The sequence below is a fragment of the Mastigoproctus giganteus genome, chromosome 5, assembly GCF_048544385.1.
Source record: "Mastigoproctus giganteus isolate SK-2022 chromosome 5, ASM4854438v1, whole genome shotgun sequence".
Lineage (NCBI taxonomy): Eukaryota > Metazoa > Arthropoda > Arachnida > Uropygi > Thelyphonidae > Mastigoproctus > Mastigoproctus giganteus.
In genome coordinates this window covers 87,742,036-87,767,545 of record NC_143579.1, presented here as the reverse complement: position 1 = coordinate 87,767,545, position 25,510 = coordinate 87,742,036, and the positions used below count along the sequence as shown (strand labels likewise).

Genomic DNA, 25,510 nt, shown 5'->3' with positions numbered 1-25,510 from the left:
GATGCCCTCGAAGAAACTAAATTGAGGGGCCCATCAAGCTCTCAGCTGCCCACATCAACGCCAGAGCTTGCACTTGGGCATCGCGTGACACAGAGACAACCCCTAAGGCAGAATGCGCTGGTCCCGAAGGAACTAGTAGTTGTTGGTGACTCTATTGTCAGGGAAACGGGGAACATGCTTTGTAAAAAAGATAGGTGGAACAGGACCAGGGTATGTCTGCCAGGGGCAAAGGTTGATGACGTTGTAGAGCGAATATCATCTTTTAAGGGCACAAAAGGTGATATAGTTGTACACGTTGGCACTAATAATATTAAGAGTAGGAGACCGGCAGAATTACTTAACAAGTACAGGTCACTGTTGAACAAAAGCCGAGAATTAGGGTTGAATTTGAAAGTGTCTGCAATTCTGCCCAGACACGATAGGAGGGAGTATATGATGAGAGCCTTGTCGATCAATTCGGCCCTGGAAAGATTGTGCAAGGCTCAAGGGGTAGAATTTTTTTCAGCCTGGACTGTACTTGTTAACAGGAGAGATTGCTTCTACAGGGATGGGATACACTTAAATAGAAAGGGTGCAAGAATATTTGCTGATGCTATCGAGGCAGTGTTAGGTGGGTCGGAAAACTGCTAGATTGGGGGGAGACAAAGACCAATAGATTGACAGTAGTCACTGGCAGAGGTGAAAGAGATTCTTGCACTGCTTCTATAAGAATGAGCAGAAGCCTGAAAAACAAGATGCATGGTATTTCAGAGACTGCTGGGAGCCATTGCGGTACAAGTAAACACATGGGTTGTGTTAGGGTAGCTAAGAATAGAAACAGGTGCGGGTATACTTGCGTGTACACCAATGCTAGGAGTTTAGTAAATAAATTTGATGAATTTGAGGTATTGCTCAAAACATCGAAGGCAGATATTGTTGGGATATCAGAGACGTGGTGTCACACAGAAATAAGGGATGCAGAACTGCAATTTGGGGAGTACAACGTCTACAGAAAGGATAGACAGGATAGGAAGAGGGAGGGGTTTTGCTATTAGTTAAGAAACACATAAAAACCAAGGAAGTGAAGCCAGTCGACATCGCTGGACAGTGCAGTGTGGAGTCAGTTTGGTGTGACATAAACATTGGGAGATCAAAATTGAGAGTAGGAGTATGCTATAGGCCTAATGACTCTGATGAGTATAATAAGGAACTGTACAGGGAAATAGAGTGGGCCAGTAAATCAGAGTATCTTATAATGGGAGATTTTAATTTCCCAGATATTGACTGGAATTTGGGGGCTGGTTACTCACACACTAGCAGGGCTTTTGTGGATTTATTGGATGATTGTTTTCTACATCAGCATGTTCGGGAGGCAACTAGAGGGAGTAATACTCTTGATTTGATTATCAGCAGTGATTCTTCATGCATTAAGAATCTGCAGATAAATGAACCACTAGGTGGCAGTGAACACAGTGTGCTGAAGTGGGATTTACTCAAAGAGGTAACTACCATTAGGGGTAAAGGGAAGGGTTATTGCTTCCGTAAAGGTGACTACGATGGACTGAGACAGCATTTAAATTCTATACAGTGGGACCAACTGATGATGTTACCAACAGCAAATTCAAAATGGGAAGCATTCAAAGAACTTATCTTGGAAGCTACTAGGCTTTACATACCAACTAAGAAATATTGTTCAAGGTTTAGGCCAAAATGGATGTCAGATGAACTAATGAGGCATATGGCAGTGAAGAAAAATGCATGGGATACATACAAATTAACACATGACACAGAAGCCTATGATAGATACAAGTTGATATGCAACCAAGTTACAAAGGAGGTTAGGCAGGCGAAGGCAGATTATGAGAAATCCTTGGCAAGGGATGCAAAGAAAAACAGCAAAGAGTTCTTTACTTATGTAAACTCTAGAAGGAAGGGGATGAATCAGATTGGTCCACTTGATATTGATGGGTCAAGTGTTGATGATCCTGCTCAGGTAGCTAACAAACTAAATGAATATTTTGCATCGACATTCACACATGAGGAGTTATTCAGCGAGGGGAATGCCAGAGGTGTATTCAACTCTAGCAGTAAGCTACAGAATCTTGAAATAACTGGGAGTAAAGTGGAGGAGAAACTGTTGAAGATAAACACAAGAAAGGCACCCGGGGTGGATGGGATCTATCCAGTTATATTAAAGGAGGCAGCAAAGGAAGTAAGCAAACCCTTAGCCATAATTATGAGAGCTTCCTTGGACTCAGGGGAGGTACCCATAGACTGGAAATGTGCAAATGTGACCCCAATTCACAAAGGAGGATCAAAGGCTGACACAAGTAATTATAGACCTGTGAGCTTAACTTCTGTTCCAGGAAAATTAATGGAGGCACTGGTTAAAGAAGCACTGCAGGATCATTTAGACAAGACTTCAGTTATAGCTCAGACACAGCATGGTTTTGTTAAGGGGAAGTCTTGCCTGACCAACTTGATTGGATACTATGATGCAGTCACAAAAGAAATGGATGCAGGGAATAACTTTGATATTATATACTTGGATCTTAGAGAGGCTTTTGATACTGTTGCACATGGAAGACTGCTACACAAATTGGAGCAGTGTGACATTGGAGGCAAATTGCTGCTATGGATAAAGGGGTGGTTGAGGGGGAGAAGACAGAGAGTGGTAATCAACGGACACTGCTCATCGTGGACTGATGTTATTAGTGGAGTCCCTCAGGGCTCAGTGTTGGGTCCATTATTGTTTTCTGTATTTATAAATGATATTGATGATGGTATATCGGGCTTAATGTCCAAGTTTGCAGACGATACAAAGGTTGGCAGGGTTGTCAAGGACACTACTGACACTATGCTGCTGCAACAGGATCTGGAAAGGTTGAGCAGATGGGCTGAGAGGTGGCAAATGAAGTTTAACATTGACAAATGTAAAGTACTACACATGGGAAACAGCAAACCCAGAGCAACGTATCAACTCTGTGGTACTACACTGACAGTGGTAGAGAATGAAAGGGACTTGGGGGTGGATGTGCAGGCAGATATGAAGTTCTCTAAGCAGTGCAGACGGGCTGCAAGAGTAGCTCATGGAGTATTGTCAATGATATACAGGAATTTTTCCAGCAGGGATAAGGAGGTGATTATTCCATTGTATAAGGCGATGGTCAGGCCACACCTAGAGTACTGTATACAGGTCTGGAGGCCTCATTTCAAGAAGGATGTAGAGCTGCTGGAACGAGTACAGAGAAGGGCAACAAGATTAGTGAATGGAACAAAGGGGTGCTCTTGCGAAGAAAGGCTTAAGTTTTGCAAATTACAGTGTCTGGAGACTAGGCACCAGCGAGGTGATCTGATAGAGGTGTATAAAGCCTTGAATGGTTTAAGCATGCTCAATGCTGATGGGATTCTTCCTCTAGCTCAGAAAAATCACCTGAGAGGGCATAAATTCAAATTGAGGAAAGACAGATGTAGGATAGACGTGCGGAAATTTGCCTTTAGCCAGCGGGTGGTTGGTTGGTGGAACAGACTTCCATCCCTTGTGGTGGAGGTTGATAGCCTAAATAAGTTTAAGGCTTAGCTGGACAGGTATTTTGAACGAACAGAGGGGTGAAATGGAAGTGTGTTTTTTTTTTTTTTTTGGCTGATGCTGCATAAGCTTGCTTTCTTGCATCAAATGCCTCTACTAATGCTAATGCTAAATATCTGGCAGAATAGCAGCAAAATTATACACTAGCTGATCCGGAAGTCTCCTTGAGAGTTACCAATAGGTTCAGTCTGGTATACTAACTAGTGGCCGGCCTGCGAATACCGTTTTAGAGCTGTACCTTCGAAATGTAAGGAAGTTTGGATCTCGCCATGGTATTCATCATAATCTCAGAAGACATCAATCATACTACAGGATGGAAGAGATGGGTGGAGTGTTGACCGGAACTTAGCTCTGGAAACTAAACATGGGTTCCACCACTTCAAGCCTCCAATAAGCAAAGTGGTGGTATTTGATGAGAGTCATCTACCACCTAGTATTGCCTGGTAACACAAATGGCGGCATTCCTCCATGTGGGACCCCAAGTGCCAAGCGATTCTGTGATCAAGTGACTTTCTGCTCTGAATTAGTGCTCTTTCTTGAAGTAGAAATCGTTTCCTTATTTAAAGCATTTATTAACACACAATTAAATAATCCATAGTAAAGAAAGCAACTTTACTAGATTAAGAAGGAAAGCAACCTTCTCTTTCCCTTTTATTTTTGGTTATATCTTAATTACTAACCTAGTGCTTGGTCACAGGGCGGCACTGCTCCTGCCTCCACGTGGCGGGGCCGGTAACCTGGAAGGGAAAAGCTCTCCTTTCAGGGCGAAATGGAGCGAACTGACTCCAATACCCAGGAATCCACTGGGTCAACGGACCCGAAGAGAACTGATCCAAGATATGAGAAATCTAGTTCTTTCAGAGACACCTCTAAGGCAATCAGAAAAGGCGATAGAAATGACTCTGTCTCCACAAAGAGATTAAAAACTGACTCTCAAGTTTTAATTTCTCCAACATATATTATTGTACACTCAAATACTGAGAAAGCGGTAGGACAATTGTCACCCTTTCTCATACAAAAGACTCTTGAGAGTTATGTCGGCACACCAAAACAAGTTAAAAGACTAAAATCAGGCGACATTTTGGTAGAAATAGCCAATGCTAAACACTCAGAAAAATTATTACAAATGACAACCTTTGCAGGAATACCAGTAATAGTATCTCCGCACAATACATTAAATACTTCAAAAGGTGTCATTACGGAATGGGACCTTCTAAATGTGTCCGAAGAGGAAATTCAAATGGAACTTCAGGAACAAGGAGTCATCAGTGTTAAAAGAATTACAATTAAAAAAGAAGGGATAATCACCCCCACCAGGAATCTGATACTCACTTTCAACACGCCTAAATCACCCAGATCAGTAAAAGCTGGATATCTACACTGCAATATAAGACCGTATATCCCGAATCCTCTCCGTTGTTTCAACTGTCAGAAGTTTGGTCACTCACAGACAGTATGTAGAGGAAAATTAACATGTGGAAACTGTGGTTCGCAAGAACATGCCACTTCTACTTGCACAGCTGGAAACCATAAATGTGTAAATTGTAAAGGAGATCATACTGCATATTCAAGGGAGTGTGAAATTTGGAAGAAGGAAAAAATGATACAAAAATACAAAGCAGAAAATGGAGTTTCATATCAGGAAGCCAAAAAGGTAATTACAATAAATATAGCAAACAAACCTTCATATGCGCAGATTACCACAATCAAAAAGGCTCCGGAAATTAAACTACCCAATTCAAAATGTTGTGGCACACAAACGGATGTTACAATCCCCCCAGGAGAATCCATCTCAGAATGGGTTCGTGAGTTTTACAAACCATCTCCATCACAAAAACATGAAAAGATTATCAATACTCCTTTATCTTTCACACCAGATAATTCAGAAAATGTAAGAAGAAAAGCAAACAAAGAAAAGATAGGTAGTACAGGAAAAAAGATTGCAGAACAAATGGACACGGATGCAAGAAACGAAGGAGAGGAACCAGTTCTCGAAATCTTTACTGAAGAAGAAATGGATACGAGTAGACCCTATTTTCCAAAAAAAGACAAAACCAAGGTAGACAAAAATAAATCAGCCCCAAGGAAGCAATCCGAGGGAACATCTAACCCCAAATGACAGATACGATTATCCAGTGGAACTGTCGAGGTTTTCGCTCAAACGCTAATGATGTTATAGATCTCATCACCCAGTACCACCCACTAAGTATCTGCCTACAAGAAACCTATTTAAAACCACAGGACAATAGTATAATCAAAAATTATATCACATATAGAAAGGACCGCATAACGAATGGAACAGCGAGAGGAGGAGTTGCAATACTAGTTAACAGACATGTCCCTTCCCAAACAATACCATTGAACACACCATTAGAAGCAGTTGCAGCCCGTCTAGCAATATCTAGCAAAGCTTCAATATTACCATAGCCTCAGTATATCTACCCCCTAACCAAGAATTCCGTTTTAAGGATTTCGAAGAGCTGATCACTCAACTACCACCTCCATTCTGCATCTTAGGTGACCTAAATGGACATCACCCACTATGGGGCGATCACAAAATAGACCAGAGGGGTAAGCAAATAGAAAAATTAATTGTCGAGAACAACCTAATGATTTTAAATGATGGCACACACACATATTTCCACCTTCCATCAAAAAGCAGTTCTGCAATAGACTTATCAATCTGTTCCCCAACACTGTTCCCTATGACTAAATGGAGCGTGCACGAGACTCCAGTGACCACTACCCCATTATTTTGAAAATCATGGAAAAAACGCCATGCCAAGCCAATAGGCACCCCAGATGGAAAATATATGATGCAGATTGGGAAACATTCAGGATACTAGCCAAGCTAGACCGCAACATTATTAAAAGAGAATCAGTACAAACATCAGTAGCCTATGTTACTGATAGTATGCTTCAAGCTGCGGAAAAGACAATACCTAAAACATCTTCTAACATCAGAATATATCCAAAACCATGGTGGAACAAAGAGTGCCGGGAAGCTAAAAAAGAGAGAAATAGAGCCTGGAACCTTTTTTGCAAAAATCCAACAACAGAAAATCTGATACAATTCAAGAGAGCCAGAGCCAAGGTCAGGAAAGTGCAAAAAATAAGCAAAAAAGCTGCTTGGATGAAATTTGCATCGACTATAACTATTTCCACACCAGCTACACTTATCTGGAAAAAGATCAGAAGGATGACCAACAATTCTCAATTAAACCACTCTCCATTGCTAAATTGGAAGGGACAGTTGGTTACAAACACCTTAGATATAGTCAACGTGCTTGCTGAAAATTTTTCGAATACATCTGCTAATTGTGCATACCCCACAGCTTTCAAAACGTACAAGAAAGAGGCCAAAAAAATAAAATTAAACTTTTCTACCAATCAGTGTGAACAATACAACTTGCCACTCACGGCAGTAGAACTAAAACAAACTCTGCTACAGGTGAAACACAGCGCAGTCGGTCCTGATGAAATCCATTATGCAATGGTACAACAATTAGATGAACAGTCCCAATTAGCCCTATTAGATCTATACAACAAAATATACCTTGAAAATTCTTTCCCAAACAAATGGCACCACTCAATAATACTAGCTTTCCCAAAACAGGGAAAAGATCTCTCAGACCCACAGAACTACCGTCCCATAGCTTTAACTAGCTGCATAGGCAAGATCTTAGAGAAAATGGTCAACAATAGACTGACATGGTATCTAGAAAATAATGATATTCTCAACCCAGAACAATTTGGCTTTAGAAAAAAATCGCTGTACCTTGGATGTACTTATACAGCTGGAAAATCAAGTAAGAAATGCTTTTCTCAGGAAACAACACCAAGTCATGGTTAATTTTGATATCCAAAAGGCATATGATACCACGTGGCGATACGGTATACTTAAAAGGTTACATCAACTTGGCCTTAAGGACATCTACCCCTCTACATATACAATTTCCTTAAGAATCGGACCTTCCAAGTTTGAATGAACAATACACTTTCCAATATATTTTATCAAGAAGAAGGGGTCCCTCAAGGATCTGTACTTAGTGCCACACTTTTTGCAGTCAACTTCAGCACAATAATAGAACAAATCCCAAACAATATCTTTACAACAGTTTGTGCTGATGATTTCAGCATTTCTTATCAAGCGCAACATATGAGGACAATAGAACGGCAATTGCAAGTAGCCATTAACAGAGTCATAAAATGGACAGAAAGAAATGGATATAGAATATCGGTACAAAAGACTGCATGTATATGTTTCTGCAGAAAAAGGAATCTCCATCCTGACCCAGAACTCAGGCTGAAAGAACAGATCATCCCAGTTAAAAATAGTGTCCGTTTCTTAGGATTAGTTTTTGACAAAAAACTGACTTTCCTAGAGCATATCAGTCACATAAGAGTCCACTGTTTGAAGAAAATGAACATCTTGAAGGTCCTATCCACTATATCCTGGGGGGAGCAGACAGGACAATCCTACTACGTTTATATCGCCTTCTCATTCGGTCCAAGCTAGACTATGGTGCCCCAGTCTATGACTCGGCAAGACCTAGTGCCCTGAGATGGCTCGACCCGGTACATCACTGCGCATTACGTTTAGCCCTTGGAGCTTTCCGTACCTCACCTGTGCAGAGCCTGTACGCCGAAGCTCAAGAACCTCCTCTGCAAATCAGAAGACAAAATCAATTACTCTCTTATGCAGCTAAAATAAAATCCTTACCAGATCACCCTCTACAGAAAACTCTTTTTGCTTCTGAATGGGAACAACATTATCAGCAACAACAAAGAATCAATAAACCTGTGAATGTGAGATTAAAAAAACCTTCTTCTCAGTAGAGAGCTTAACCTAGATAACATAAATCCACTGACGAAGCAGTCTACTCCACCATGGATAATCAGACAACCTTTATGTGACTCCTCCTTCCACATTTCGAGCAAACAAATCCTTTCTCATATAAACCATCAACAGCTGCATGCTGCTTATAAGGCACAATTTTCAGATCATTGCTTTCTATATACAGATGGATCCAAAACTGATTCTCATGTGGGAGCGGCAGTTTACTTTTCTGACATCACATTGGCCCAAAAACTACCAAAAGACTGTAGCATTTATACCGCAGAACTGCAAGCCATTATGCTAGCACTAGACGAAATCGACCATTCAAGTTTTCAAAACAGCATAATTTTTACTGACTCCCGTAGTTCCATGATGGCAATACAAAATATCAGTTCTAACAAACATCCTCTACAACAGCAGATTCAATACAAAATATCAAAACTCCTTGAACAAAGTCGTAACATTAGATTTTGCTGGATCCCAAGCCATGTCGGAATACATGGTAACGAGCAAGCAGACAGAGCTGCCAAAGAAGCTAACAACAATATTTCTGCATCAGAATATATCCCTTTCTCAGACTATAAACACGTTATTAATCACAGTGGGATACAACACTGGCAGCAGCAATGGCAAGTACTTACCACTAACAAATTGCACCAGAATAAAAGATTACTCCAACCATGGAAATCCAGCATTCAGAAAAATAGACGCGATGAAGTGATACTTGCCAGGTTAAGGATAGGACACACGTATTTCAGTCACTCTTATCTTTTGCAAGGAGAGGATCCCCCTCAATGCCCTATCTGTCACATACAACAAACAGTAGAACATGTACTGATTACTTGTCCAGCTTTTGCAGATGAGCGCCGAAACTCCTTCAAAGAGCTAAACAAACATCACTCCCTCACTCTCAAAACCATACTGGAAGATAGAAAAAATATAGCGGATGTTTTTCAGTTCCTCAAGAAAATAAATTACTACAATCAAATATAAAACTAAATATTATCTCTAAAGCAAGCTATAGTCATTCTCTGTTACTCTTGGAAATCATTAGCAGCAATATACGAATTAAAACAAAACCATTATATAAAATATAAAACTTTACAGGCGCATTTTAGCCGCAGTAGCTCTTGCGCCAAGAATTCTTAAATCAAATCAAAATCAAACCTCCATGTGGTGTGGACACGACACCTTGACCCCTGCTTACATTGGTTCACCTGGGTGGTCACCCACAGTGCACTGCCACATGGGGATTATACCCAGAATTACCTACATTCCCACCATCATGAAGGTGCAAGCAGAGGATTTGGCTGTCACAGACCGTCAAGACTTTGCCAAAATTGGGTCCACTTGACTTGAGTGTCACCTGAATATCAGTTCCATCAGCATTTTAGACTCCCAGGTTGCAAGCGCAGCTTGTCTGGCATATTGAGAGAATGTCTGTAACAGCCTCAAGGACCAAATTTATTCAGTTGCTTATTTATTCATTACTTATTCAGTTGCTTAGGATACAGCCGAAATATAAAAAATATATACCAGGTGCATACTAAAAATGGATTCTTTAGAAAGCCACCATTATAATGATCTGTTAGATGTGTGATCCTGTGCATTTAGCACTTCTATCAAAAGTGCCATGAGCATCTAGCTAAGTGTTATCCTAAATGGGAGCAAAGATTAACAAAAGTTACATTTTACATCAGAGATATACAAAACTCACCATGTTTTTTAATACATGTCAGTTAATGTGAACTTAAACATTTTGTATTAAAAAATAAAAATAAATTTAATGACATATACGTTATCGCTGTGCTTATCACTGAGTAGGCTGTAGTTGAACCTTTGCGTGTTTAAAGCATAGCTCCAGTTTTTTTATAACCTAAAATACATATTTCTGCATTGCTTATTCAGCTGTAAGTACATAAAACTACATCACAAAGAAACTTTAAACAATAGATTCATTTAATGTAGGTGCCTCCGTAGGCAGGTGAAAAGGAGCAGCAGTGCGTAACACACGCTTCTTGATTAGACCGGGGTTCGAGCCCGTCACCACCAAATACGGAGGATGCAGAAAGGTCAGGGAATGACCACCACATATTCCCAGAGCAATATGGCCTTAGTTGCTAATGCTCCTAAAAACCAATTAACAAACAAACAAACATTTAATGTGCAAATTATCATAATTTTTATAGTTTATACTGTAACTAATTTTGACAGTTTACAACAGATGGCTCAGAGGAGTAGTAGGTGGTAGATGACTTTCATCAACCGGTGAAATACCACCACTTTGCTTATTGGAGGCTTGAAGTGGTGAAACCCATGTTTAGTCTCTAGAGCAAAGTTTCCGACATTCCCCTCCTCCCATACTTCTTCAACCCACGCACGGTACTAAGTACTATAGGTTTTGATACCTTTCGTGTTTGGAGTTTTCATAAAAAAAAAAAAAAAAGATTGTATATGGCTTAAAAAAGCGAACTTGAAGAATTTCTGTGGAATTCAGATTAATAAAATTTTATATAGATGTATGGGATATTGTTGTATCAGAAACACAATAATTGGTTTTGTATTATATGCACTGTAGTCAGTGGGCCAGTTAGTTACATGAAAAATTCTCCAATACTATGACACCTCTTCCTCCCGACTTCACAGTTCACACATCAGCTCTTCTCTGAAAATTCATGGCCTCTCTATGCATTGTGAAAACACTTTGCACCAGCACCAACTTTGAACTCATTTTCCAAGGTCTAATGATGAGATCAGGTGACCAGCTGTTTCAAAGCAAATCAACTTCTCTCATTCAGTTAATGCCTGAGTGGTCATTTTTTTGGTCTCATTGTCACCTCTGGACCTTACATTTCATTAACAGATAGCCAGCTATTGACTTTGGAATGCTTAATTCCTGAGCAGTGGCATGCATAGACATTTACCCACATTCATTCTTTCTGAAATTCTTTTAGCTTATTCCATTTGCATATGCATTCAAAATTAATTTTTTAAGTAATAGTAATGGAGGCATGTAATGAAAACAAGCAAGTATTATGAGCTTATGTAGCATTGGCCAAAAAAAACACCAATTTCACACATCCTTTTCTCTCTAAACGTTTGTCCAGTTCCTCCTTGAATTTATTTATTTATTTAGTTCCTCCTTGAATTTATGAATTTATTTATCTATCAACTTTCACAACAACAGATGGAAGGGTTTTCCAGCAATTAACCACTTAAAGTCAAATTTCTGCACATCTATTCTACAACTGTCTTTCCTCAATTTTAATTTATGCCCTCTCAGATTTGTAATCTTAGTAAGCAGAAATATCCCATCAGAATTCAGCATGCTCAACCCATTCAAGGCCTTGTACACCTCAATCAGATCACCTTGCAGATACATAGTCTCCAGTCGCTGTAATTTGCAGAACTTAAGCAGAACTTTCTTGGTAAGAGAACCCCTTCATTCCCTTCGCCAATCTTGTTGCGCTTCTCAGTACACGCTCAACAACTCTACTTTCTTCCTAAAATGAGGCCTCCAGAACTGTACACAGTACTCAAAGCATGGCCTGACCATTTCCTTATACAAATGGATAATGACCTCCTTTTCTCTACTAGCAAAATTCCTGTATATCATTGACAAAACCCTTTGACAAAACCTGCTCTGGCATCCTGTCTGCATTGCTCAGGAAACTTCATATCTGACTGCACAATTACTACCAGATCTTTTTCATTTCCTACAACCCTAAGTGTAGTACCACACAGTTAGTTTGTTTTTCTGGGGTTATTTCTACCCATATGCTATACTTTGTTTGCATTTGTCAATGTTAAACTTTAGTTGCCACTTCTCAGCCCATCTGCTCAAATTTTCTAGATCCTGTTGCAGTAACACACTACCATTACTGTCATTAACAACCCTACCAAACTTTGTATAATCTGCAAACTTCAACGTTAAGCCTGATATACCTTCATCAATCCACTAATAACATTAGTCCATGAAGAGCAGTCTCCATTGATTACCACTCTGTCTTCTCTCACTCAAACACACTTTTATCCATTGTAGCAACTTACACTTAATATCATACTGCTCCAATTTGTACAGTAGTCTTCCTTGCACATCAGTGTCAAAAGCTTTACTGAAATTCAATTATATGATATCAAAATTATTTTTTGCATCTGGTTCCTTTGTAACCACATCATAGTATCCAATCAAATTTTTCAGACAAGACTTTCTCTTAGCAAACCCATGCAGTGTCTGAATTATTACTGCAGTTTTGTCTAGATCATCCTGCAATGCATCTTTAACCGGTGACTCCGTTATTTTCCCCAGAACAGAAGTTAAACAAATTGGCCTGCAATTACTCGTGTCACCCTTAGATCCTCCTTCGTGAATTGGGGTCATATTTGCACATCTCCAGTCCATGGGGACCTCCCGGAGTCCAAGGATGCTCTCATAATTATGACTAAGGGTTTGTTTATTTCCTTTGCTGCCTCCTTTAATATAACTCCATAGATCCCATCCACGCCAGGTACCTTTCTTATATTTAACTTCAACAATTTCTCCTCCACTTTGCTCTCAGTTATTAGAAAATCATTAAGAACCACATTACAGTTTGATAAACATCTGGCATTTTCCCCGCTTAATAACTACTCATGTGAAGGTAGATGTAAAATAGTCATTCAGATTATCAGTTATCTGAGCAGGATCATCAACATTCGAACCATCGATATCAAGTGGACCGATCTGATTCAACACCTTCCTTCTTGCATATACATTTGAAATTAAATCTAGGGTACTGCAAATTACCTTTATTGGCCAGTATATTTTTGAATTTCATAGTCATGCACAATTTCCTGCTATTATAAAGTTGAAATGATTTGTGAAATATTGAAAGTATTTTAAAAGGTCAGTGAAATACTTGTGTAGATAACTCTGAATTCAAAATAATATATTTTTTGTACCTGCAGAATCTACTTGCATCTAATGATCATTCTTCAAGAAGGCTGATACAAGTTATGGACACACTAATAAAATTTCGTGAATGTGTGAGATCCTATTTTCTGAAAATAAGGCAGCCAGGTTGGGATACAAAAGGTAAGAAATATTTTAAAGGTATTCATATTATATCTCATCAGAATTGAACTAAACTTTAACATTTTTATCTTTTCTCTTATACATTCCCCACTGCTATACATTTTTTTTTTTAAATTGTTCTACTTTTTTTAATGCAAATAATTGAACTCGTACAGTTTTAAGGTGCCCTGTTTCTAGATCTTCATTGTGATCAGTTACCTAAGTTACCTAGGTACTACTTTTAATAAGAAACTTTTAATAAGAGTATAATAAAAAACTGTACAGGGAAATAGAGTGGGCCATTAAGTAAATCAGTCTTATAATGGGGGATTTTAATTTCCCAGATATTGACTGAAATTTGTTGGTTTGGTCACCCACACACTAGCAAGGCTTTAGTGGATTTATTGGATGATTGTTTTCTACATCAGCATGTCCGGGAGACAATTAGAGGGAGTAATACTCTTGATCTGATCATCAGTAGTGATTCTTCAAGCATTAAGAATCTGCAGATAAAGGAACCACTAGGTGGCAGTGATCACACTGTGCTAAAGTGGGATTTACTCAGAGGTAACTACCATCAGGGGTAAAGGGAAGGGTTTTTGCTTTCGTAAAGGTGACTACGGTGGTCTTAGACAGTATTTAAATTCTATACGGTGGGACCAGCTGATGATGTTAACAACAGCAAATTCAAAATGGGAAGCATTCAAAGAATTTATCTTGGAAGCTACTAGGCTTTACATACCAACTAAGAAATATTGTTCAAGGTTTAGGCCTAAATGGATGTCAGATGAGCTAATGAACTAACTTTGCTTCTCTGGCAGAGAAGAAAAATGCATGGGATATGTATAAATAAATGGGTGACATGGAAGCCTATGATAGATATAAGCTGGTCTGTAACCAAGTCACAATGGTGATTAGGCAGGCAAAGGCAGATTATGAGAAATCCTTGGCAAAGGATGCAAAGGAAAACAGAAAAGAGTTCTTTACCTTTGTAAACTCTAGAAGGAAAGGGATGAATCAGATTGATCCACTGGATATAGATGGTTCAACTGTTGATGATCCTGCTCAGGTGGCTAACAAACTAAATGAGTCTTTTGCATCTACATTCACACATGAGGAGTTATTCAGGGAGGGGAATGCCAGAGGTGAATTTAACTCTGGCAGTGAGCTAGATGATTTTGTAATAACTGAGAGAAAAGTGGAGGAGAAATGAGAAATAAGGAAAAATTGTTGAAGATAAACATAAAAAAGGCACCTGGGATAGATGAGATCTATCCAGTTATATTAAAGGAGGCAGCAAAGGAAGTAAGCAAATCCTTAGCCATAATTATGAGAGCTTCCTTGGACACAGGGGAGGTACCCATAGACTGGAGATATGCAAATGTGACCCCAATTCACAAAGGAGGATCAAAGTCTGACACAAGTAATTATAGATCTGTTAGTTTAACTTTTGTTCCAGGAAAATTAATGGAGGCACTGGTTAAAGAAGTACTGCAAGGTCATCTAGACAAGACTTCAGTTATAGCTCTGACACAGAATGGTTTTGTTAAGGGAAAGTCTTGCCTGACCAATTTGATTGGATACTATGATATGGTCACAAAGGAACTGGATGCAAAGAATAACTTTGATATCATATACAGTCCATTCCGGTTATTTGGAACACATCGGGACTAGTGCATTTTAGCCTAATTGAGCGCCTGCCCCAATCATCCGAAGTTTCACGTACATAGTTAAAAATAGAATGTCCCCCCCCTTTACAATTGGTTCACTGTACAATCAAATCACGTTACAACGAACTCAACATAGTAAAGTACCATTCACTATACGATGTGCAGTAAGTGCCGGTCATTGTGATCACGTTTGTGAATTGAATTTTAATTCTATTAAACAGCAATTCTAATTAGCCAAAATAGGAGAAATATTATCCAGGCTAAAAAATCAAAGATATATTAAGCACAAATTTATCCTTTGTTACCTTACCAATTAAAAAATTAAATGATACGTGAAAATCAGAAGAATATACATGATAATCGGAATAATTAATACGTACTGTAATATGTACATACGAACTAGTTGACATTTCTGTTCACTGACATTTGTGTGTGGGGATTAAAATTTAAAACTGTAAAAAGATAAGCAATCAATAACAAAGAACACGGCACACACACGAATTGCAAGTAATACGATACATGCAAGTGAGAACGGAGTAACGAGTTACAAAGCTTTTAAAATAGGGATGAAGAGAAGATATGAAAATTAATTTTTTTATCTGATTGAAGATTTCATTGAAGTGTAAACACATTTCATCATAATAACCCACAGAATTCCAGCTGACGGTGTTATCACAAATTCAGTAAGATCGAGTTTACTGTCCGTTTATGATAGATTTCACTAACAGAAAAGCCCAATAAACAGGTGACTGCTAATTGTTTTTATTGTTTTATGGTTGTGACCTCCAGAATTTCGACCGAACCACATGGTACCATCGGAAACAATCGTTGGGTAATCTCCAGTGCTGTGGTCTCCTGCCCCGATTAAACAGCATGCTATCCCAATTAAGCGAAGTAAACCCTGGCTATTTTCTTGATTGGTTTCTGTTTTTTAAGATTTTCCCCAAATAAATGGCTTCCCCGATTAACCGGTGGCCCGAATAACCGGAATCCACTGTATTTGGATCTTAGAAAGGCTTTTGATACTGTTGCATATGGAAGACTGCTGAACAAATTGGAGCAGTGTGGCATTGGAGGCAAATTGCTGCTATGGATAAAGGGATGATTGAGTGGGAGAAGGCAGGGAGTGGTAATCAATGGACACTGCTCTTCGTGGACTAATGTTATTAGTGGAGTCCCTCAGAGTTCAATGTTTGGTCCATTATTGTTTTCTGTATTTATAAATGATATTGATGATGGTATATCAAGCTTAATGTCCAAGTTTGCAGACAATACGAAGGTTGTCAGGGTTGTTACTGAATGACAGTACGCTGCTACAACAGCATCTAGAAAAGTTGAGCAGATGAGCTGAGAGGAGGCAACTGAAGTTTAACATTGAGAAATGTAAAGTATGGGAAGCAGTAACCCCAGAGTAACATATCAACTGTGTGGTACTAGACTGTGAGTGGTAGAGAGTGAAAAGGACCTGGGGGTAATTGTGCAAGATATGAAGTTTTCTGAGCAGTGCAAACGGTCTGCAAGAGTAGCTCATGGTGTCTTGTCTGTGATATACAGGAATTTTTCTAGTAGGGATCAGGAGGTGATTATCCCCTTGTATAAGGCAATGGTCAGGCCACACCTTGAGTACTGTATACAGGTCTGGAGGCCTCTACATCCTTTTAAGAAGGATGTAGAGCTGTTGGAACGAGTACAGAGAAAGGCAACAAGATTAGTGAATGGGACAAAGGATCCATCTCTTATGAAGAATGGCTTAAGTTTTGCAAATTACAGTGTCTGGAGACTTAGGCACCTGTGAGGTGATCTGAAGGAGGTGTATAAAGCCTTGAATGGTTTGAGCATGCTCAATGCTAATGGAATTCTTCCTCTTTCTCAGAATAATCACCCGAGAAGGCATAAATTCAAATTGAGGAAAGACAGTTGTAGGATAGATGTGCGCCAACCAACTACCCGCTGCCTTTAGCCAGCGGGTAGTTGGTTGGTGGAACAGACTTCCATCCTTTTTTGTGGAAGTTGATAGCCTAAATAAATTTAAAGCTGAGCTGGTCAAGTATTTGGATCGAATGGAGGGGTGAAATGGGAGCAGTTTTTTTTTTTTTTTTTTTATGATGCTGCATAAGCTTGCTTTCTTGCATCTTATGCCCCTACTAATGCCAATGTTCTGTTTGTCCTAGAGAACTCAATAGAGCTGATCTTTGTGCAATTAACTGCCTTCTGATTGAAACTTTATTAACTCTCTGCCCCCCATGCCTCTGCTGAGTAACATATCAGCAGAGGCATGGGGGGCAGAGTATTATGGGAACAAATAAACATTCATATAGCATATATAAATGCTTTCCTTTTATTCCCCAACAACTTGCTTGTAGCACTTTTCATAAATTCATATTAGTATTCTTTACTGTATCTCACAGGGAACTCACATGATCGAAGGACAGCCTATCATCAATAATGACTCTTAGGTATTTTGCCATCCTAGAATATGCTAGTGTGATCCCCTGTTCCTTAATCATGGGGTGTCTTCTTTCATTCAGCCTGTCTTTGAGTAACATAAATTTGACTTAGGTATTGAGAATTCTAATTATTTTTTCATGTGCACTCCTGAACAACACTGAGGATACTTTTTGAATTTGTTTCCAGCTGATGCCTGGTGGAAAAAAAGCTTTTGCCAATAATTTATTGATTTTGGTGGACACAGACTCCACTGATGTAATGGTATGACTGTGCCTGCAACATTTTACAAAATGCTGTTATTGTTGTTATTTGGTTTTTAGGAGCATTAGCAACTAAGGCCATATTGCTCCGGGGATATGTGGTGGTCATTCCCTGACCTTTCCGCATTCTCCGTATTTGGTGGTCATGGGCTCGAACCCCGGTCTAATCAAGAAGCGTGTCCTACGCACTGCCGCTCCTGCCCACCTGGCTATGGAGGCACCTTACCAAATGCAACAAAACTTTTATGTAGAGAGTAAATCTTCTTGTTTCGGCATGGAAAAATGGCAGCTGTCCTGGAGAGAACCTCTGGTTCTTTTACTTTCTGTTTACAGAACTCGCATCTCATCTCAATTAAAAATTCAATGAAGAAACTATTCCTTTTCTTATTTGCATAGAAAAAGATGTTGAAGATTTTTGAACCTTGGACTTTTTTTTTTTTTTTTTTTTACTGATAATCTGCACCTGACCCTTGTTACTAGATATTTAAATTTCAATTGTTTCTCCACTCTAGCATTGTTCACTCAGTGTTTGTTTTTTGATATCCTCCCCCATAGTTGTGCTCTATTCTGCAGAATAGTGATTTACTCCAAATGCCTTGGGAAGAGTTTCCCATTAGCAATGGTTTAGGTGCCCAAAAGGTCCGGTCAACAAAAAATAAAAAACTTCAGTGCTCTTCAATCTGATTTTTCCGTCAATTGTAATTCATAGTGCATACCTTCAAAGATGTGTTCTTTGATTTCACTATTGAAAATTGACTTTTAACCAGTATTGTAATTAACAAGAAAATGGCTGAATTGCTGGTAAAACTGAAAATGCTGCAAAGAAGCATTTCCAATTTATGACAAGGAGAAGCTATGAAAGTGTCTTTTTATTTCCCCAAAACTTATTTTTCTTGTCAATGAGTAATTTTTTAATTGGCACAAGTTAATTTTTTGTATTGGCACAAGTTTCCTGTGTCCAGTCTTGTTTGATAAGTTCCATTGTAATGTGCATAACATTGCTAACCAGGAAAGTGGCCAGTGCTGGTTGGGGGGGGGGTGCAAAAATTTAAGAAGCCACTTTTGGACATTATTGAGAAAGGAGGTTCCATTCCTCAACAGGTGTTTAACATTGAATTCAGTCTGTTTTGGAAGAGAATGTCAAAGAGAACTTTTATTTAAGAGAAGAAAAATCAATGCCTGGATTTAGTGTCTAAGGTTGGATTAAAAGTAATGCTTATTGGGGATGCCACTGTCAACTTCAAGATGAAGCCTCCTTGTTTGCCTATCTCAGAAAACTGCAGGGCTTCTAAAACATTTATAAAAGTCAAGGTTGCCAGTCGCATGGAAATCTAATGAATAAGGCTGTGATCATTAGAAGTTTTTCAAAACATGATTTTCAAAATTTTTTGTCCTGCAGTTATTATTATGCAGCTATTAACACTTAGCCTTAGCATTGGTTGAGACCTATTATGCAAAAAGCAAGCTTATACAGCATCAGCCAAAAAAAAAATAAATAAATAAATAAATAAAAATTTTAAAAATAATAATGGGAAAAAAAAAAAAAAAACTCCCATTTCACCCATTCAGTCACTTCAAATGTTTGTCTAGTTCAGCCTTAAATTTATTTAAGCTATCAACTTCCACAACAGCAGATGGAAGTCTGTTCCAGGAATCAACTACCCGCTGGCTAAAGGCAAACTTCCACACATCTATTTTACAACTCTCTTTCCTCAGTTTGAATCTATGCCCCTCAGGTTCTTAATCTGAGCAAGCTGAAGTATCCCATCAGCATTGAGCCTGCTGAAACCATTCAAGGCCTTGTACACTTCAATCAGATCGCCTCGCAAGTGCCTAGATGCTCGAACTTAGAATTTAAGTCTTTCCTTGTAAGAGAACCCCCTTGTTCCTCTCACCAATCTTTTTGCCCTTCTCTGTATTCATTCTAGCAACTTTACATCCTTTCTAAAATGAGCCTCCAGACCTGTACTCAAGGTGTGACCTGACCATTGTTTGTTTGTTTGTTATTTGGTTTTTAGGATCATTAGCAACTAAGGCCATATTGCTCCAGGGATATGCGGTGGTCATTCCCTGACCTTTCTCGGGCGCCTCCGTAGCCAGGTGGGAAGGAGCAGTAGTGCGTAGCACATGCTTCTTGATTAGACCGGGGTTCGAGCCCATCACCACCAAATACCGAGGATGCGGAAAGGTCAGTGAATGACCACCGCATATTCCCGGAGCAATATGGCCTTAGTTGCTAATGCTCCTAAAAACCAAATTACAATTACAATTCCCTGACCTTTCTGCATCGTCCGTATTTGGTGGTCACAGGCTCGAACTCTGGTCTAATCAAGAAGCGTGTGCTACGCACTGCTGCTCCTGCCCGCCTGGCTACGGAGGCGCCTGACCTGACCATTGCCTTATACAAAGGTATAATTCAGTAAAGCTACTTTGATATTGGATAATGCACCAGGACTCCCCACTTCTCTTAATGAATTTTTTACTACTGTAAAAGACATTTTATGTCCCTGATACTACTTCTCTTGGCCAACCAAGACCAGGGTATAATAGCAGCTTTCAAGCTATTTACATCAGTAGGACTTTCTTTCAGGCTATTAAACCATGAATAGACAAAAAATCACCAAGCCTTAAGGAATTCTGTAAAGCATATATTAGTTTAGAAATGGAAGAATTACCTCTATGATGTCCTGTAGAACACTTTGGTGCTGATACTCTCTGTAGTTGAATAACTATATATATAGATTACATGTATTCCACTCCCTCATAGACAAAATCAATGATCCAATGCACCACAGAATCAGAGACCCGTGAACCCCCAAGCCCGACCCCAAAATACATTGAATCACCAAACCTAATCTTTGAGTTAGAGAATACAATATGTCCGTATTTTTAAAAACAATTTAAATGTTTTGAAACCAAATAAATAGTGAATCCACACTTTTAATACTTTAAAAACTAATGTTAAAACATAAAAAAAAAAAACATTAAGACTCCTCTGAAACATTAAGAGACTAAAGGATTTTGTTACTTCCTTGAAGAGAATGGGGCTTTTCGACCAGGGTCATTATCACAGGAAAGTGAAACCGTGGGTGTTGCGGCGGTATCTTATAGCATGGAGATTAGTTGCGATTCTGGCGCATGCACATGATGGACTATGAATCTGAGATGGGATAGGGGCAACGTACATTGACTGAATTTTGATGTAGTTTAATTTCAAGCATCTCCAAAATTGATAGTTTGGTGTAATCATGTTGGATGCTGAGAATTTATGTTTTGTTGAATAGAAAGATGTGCCTTCACTCGCATGGAATGCAAATTCCAAAGTCAAGGAGCAGGATGAAAGGACATGTTGAATGTTGTCTCATTCTCGTATTGAGTGTACGAGTGGATCCCTGGTATAAGGATTAGCAATCCTTGAAAGATACATTGTAGACTAAGTCATTTAATGAAGCAATCCAGTGTTGGTGGCATATACAGAAAGGCCACCAACGCTGGAATGCTTCTTCATTACAACAGCTACCATCCCTTAACTTGCAAAAGATCCATTATCCTTAATCAGTTTCTTAATGCCTACAAATACTCAACATCTGAATCAGTCCTAAACACAGAAATACAAACACTAAGAAACAGATTTCAAAATAAAGGTAACCCCCCCCTACCTATTATAAATGAAATAAGGGTACAAGAAAAATACAGATTACGTAATACCTCTCCTGTTATCAATAATAAAAACATAAAAAAAAATATTTTATTGCTTTACCGTATATTGAACAATGTTTTTAATAACTAAACAGTATTTTCAAAGACACACAATTCAAAATCATAGCTTACAATGAAACTACATACTGTCCTAAAAAACCACAAAGTCCAATCCTCTTGCAAGGATTTCAACTCCTCATGTCAGGGGTGCACTCATTGTACACTCAACATGAGAATGAGACAATATCAACATCTGTCCTTTCATCTCGCTTCTCAGCTTCGGAACTCGCATTCCATGCAATGAGTGAAGGCCACACCTTTCTATCCAACGAAGAAAAAATTCTCAGCATCCAACGTGATTACACCAAACTATTAATTTCAGAGGCACTTGAAATTAAACTACATCAAAATTCAGTCATTGTACGTTGTCCCTACCCCATCTCAGATTCACAGTCCTTCATGCGCATGCACCAGGATTGCAACTAATCTCCATGCTATAAGATTCCACCGCAACATCCTCGGTTTCACTTTCCTGTGATCATGACTCTGGTCGAAAAGGCCCATCTGCTTCAGGGAAGTAACAAAATTCTTTAGTCTTTTAATGTTTCAGAGGAGTCTTAATGTTTTTTTTGTTTAATGTTTTAATGTTAGTTTTTAAAGTATTAAAAGTATGGATTCACTATTTATTTGGTTTCAAAGCATTTAAATTGTTTTTTAAAAATATGGACGTATTGTATTCTCTCGCTCAAAGATTAGGGTTGGTGATTCAATGTGTTTTGGGGTCAATGTGTTTGTGGTTCGCGGGTCTCCGATTCCGTGATGCATTTGGATCATTGATTTTGTCTATGAGGGAGTGGAATAAATGTAATCTATATGTATAGTTATTCAATTACGGAGAGTATCCGCACCGAAGTGCTCTACAAGACATCATAGAGGTAATTCTTCCATTTCTAAACTAATTTATTCATAACGTAGAACATATTGAGCCTTTGCTGCTCTATTATCTATTAAGTAAAGCAATAAATATTAAACATGCTGCTTATAATATTGTAAGTGCCTGGCAGGAAGTGCAACAAAATTCAGTGGAGTGGGTAGAAGGTTTTCATAGATTGAGGACTTCCATGAATTTGATATCAGTATGGTTAAAAACAACATGGTAGAACTTAGTATCGAATCTGAAGACATACAAGAAATTATTGAAAACCAGAAAGATTGCTTCAGCAATGGTTGAACTCATGGAAAATATCTAAAAGAAAACAGAAAAGGAAAAACTTGAGTCCTTTAGGATGATGATTGCTAAAGGAATGGATGAGGCTTTCAAAAAGCTTGATGATTGTTCTGAGTTGGTTATCATCATTCTTCTCTTTCTTGGCGATTTCCTTCTACTTCTCTCTCTCTCTCACATGGTAATTCAGAATTTTTTTTTTTTTTTTTGGCTGGTGCAGCATAAGCCTCTGGCTTCCTTGCATCATATGGCTAATAATAATTGACATTCTTACCTTCAGGATACAGAGCGATCTCTCAGTGTATATAGAATAGTTGAAAAGGCTTTGAGCTGTTACAGAGTGATCTATAACAAGAAGAAGAAGACAAGATTACAACTTTCTATTTTCCTTCTTCAGTCTGGGGGAGATTAGCCTTTAACATCTGCTACTGCAAGAACAAGTGATAAAATATTCCCATCTTCAAGCTATCACACCACATTTAGCAGTTTTGAGCAATCTGAAAATTAATAGTATCACAAGCTGTTATTACAAGAAATATAAATATATTTCATAACTGTAAAGATTCATAACTGTAAAGCATTTTCTTGATATATATTTGTTTTTATTGCATAATTTTTGTATGTTTATATTTAAAGGTTTAAATATTTCTGATACATTTAATATTGTTACATAAAGAAATGCTGCCTTATAATCAGCCAGAAACCTTAGCCATGGCAGCCATTTAAAACTATTTACATTATTTCCTCTGGATAGATCTCTCCCATTTTGAGCAGGTTATCTTAAAGCTGTTTTTATGTTCCCAGTTAAGATTGCTTAGTGTGGGATGCATATGTTTTAAATAAATTTTTGGTTCGAATTTGATTGGGGTAAACAGCATACCAATAAATCCTACTGTATTTTTACAGTTTTGTTTATACAGTATACAGGGTGATTCACTACCAGTGCGACACACTTGCAGGAGGTGTAGGGGGCACAAAGACGAATCGGAATCACATAGCATTGCAGGGTCCAAAATGCCTTCGTCATGTGGTAGAGGACGTTGAACGAGAGGTCGCGTGAACAGCGATCCCGCTGGAAGTCAGCATTTGCGAACCGTTTCTGTTGAAGAAACCAAGTAGCAAAAGTCCTCCGGAGTGGATAATCCGCAGGCTCCAATGATTGGACGCATTGCAGATGATATGAACTCATTTGGTTTGTTGACAGTATTCTCCATACAGTGGATTGGGAAATACCCAATCCTTGCCCTATTGCTCGAGTACTCGTACTTGGATTGCCTTCTGCAAGACGTAGGACATTCTCTTCATTGTCTGGCGTCCTCGTCGTTCGCTCTCGATTCATGGTACCTCTCGTGAAACAACCAGTCTCACGTAACCTTCTGTGCAAAAATCGTATGATAAGGAGCATGCCTGTGCGGGAAATGTTCCTGGTACAAGTGCAGAGCGGCGCGCCCATTACAGTCCGCAGCTCCATACAGGAGGTGCATGTCGGCCAGTTCAACGTTTGAATACTCGTCCATCCTACTGCCTTGGGAACTGGTTCGCAAATGCTGACTTCCAGTGGGATCGCTGTTCACACGACCTCCCGTTCAACGTCTTCTACTGCATGACGAAGGCATTTCGGACCCTGCGATGCTGTGTGATTCTGATTTGTCTTTGTGCCCACTACACCTCCTGCAAGTCTGTCGCACTGGTAGCGAATCACCCTGTATAACTATACTATATAAACAGTATTTACTGCTCTTCTATTTAATTATTTTATAAGTTTGTTTGGTTGGTTTTTTAGGAGCATTAGCAACTAAGGCCATATTGCTCCGGGATATGCGGTGGTCATTCCTTGACCTTTCCGCATCCTCCATATTTGGTGGTGACCGGCTCGAACCCCGGTCTAATCAAGAAGCGTGTGCTGCGCACTGCTGCTCCTTCCCACCTGGCTACCGAGGCGCCAATTATTTTATAAAGAAAAGCAGTAAAATTCAATAAGTTGAATGTTTGATAACTGTTTTTTGTCTCCTTTCAGCTTAAAAGTTATTGAGAATCTCTCTCTCTCTCTCTCTCTCTCTCTCTCTCTCTCTCTCTCTCTCTCTCTCTCTCTCTGGCATTGATTTTCGTGACACCTTATATTTAGCCTATTTTTGACAATACCTCTCTATGTTGTGAGGAAAAACAACTGAACAGATTCCTCCTTTCTTTCCAGATTCAAAAGAGATCGAAGTATTACAAGTGGCATGTGACAGTGTTAGAGAAGAATTATCTATGGCTGGTGTGACAGTCTTGGTTAGTTGAATTAAGACATTTTAAGGTCATAAGATCATTTTGAGAGAGAGAGAGAGAGAGAGAGAGTTTGAATAAATCAGAAAAGATATATGTTATACAGTGGATTCCGGTTATTTGGGCCACCGGTTAATCGGGGCAGCCGTTTATTTGGGGCAAATCTTAAAAAACAGAAACCAATCGAGAAAATAGCCACGGTTTACTTCACTTAATTGGGACAGCATGCCATTTAATCGGGGCAGGAGACCGCAGCACTGGAGAATACCCTACTATTGTCTCCAACGGTACCACGTGGTTCGGTCAAAATTCTAGAGGTCACAACCGTAAAACAATTAGCGGTCACCTGTTTATTGGGCTTTTCTGTTAGCGAAATCTATCATAAACGGACAGGAAACTCGATCTTACTGAATTTGCGATAACAGCGACAGCTGGAATTCTGTGGGTTATTATGGTAAAATGTGTTTACACTTCCATGA

General features: G+C 39.0%; 1 protein-coding gene across 1 annotated transcript in view; it reads left to right on the top strand.

Annotated features, from left to right (window-relative positions):
- The window catches only part of LOC150085546 (putative cysteine--tRNA ligase, mitochondrial), a 322,579-nt gene extending 297,511 nt beyond the window's left edge, over positions 1-25,068 (top strand). The window contains exons 10-11 of the mRNA XM_090373333.1: positions 13,356-13,482; positions 24,958-25,068. Coding sequence (XP_090229459.1) covers positions 13,356-13,482; positions 24,958-25,046 — 216 coding nt within the window. The 3' untranslated portion in view covers positions 25,047-25,068. The remainder of the gene's footprint in view (positions 1-13,355; positions 13,483-24,957) is intronic.
- The last annotated feature ends 442 nt before the right edge of the window (positions 25,069-25,510 follow it).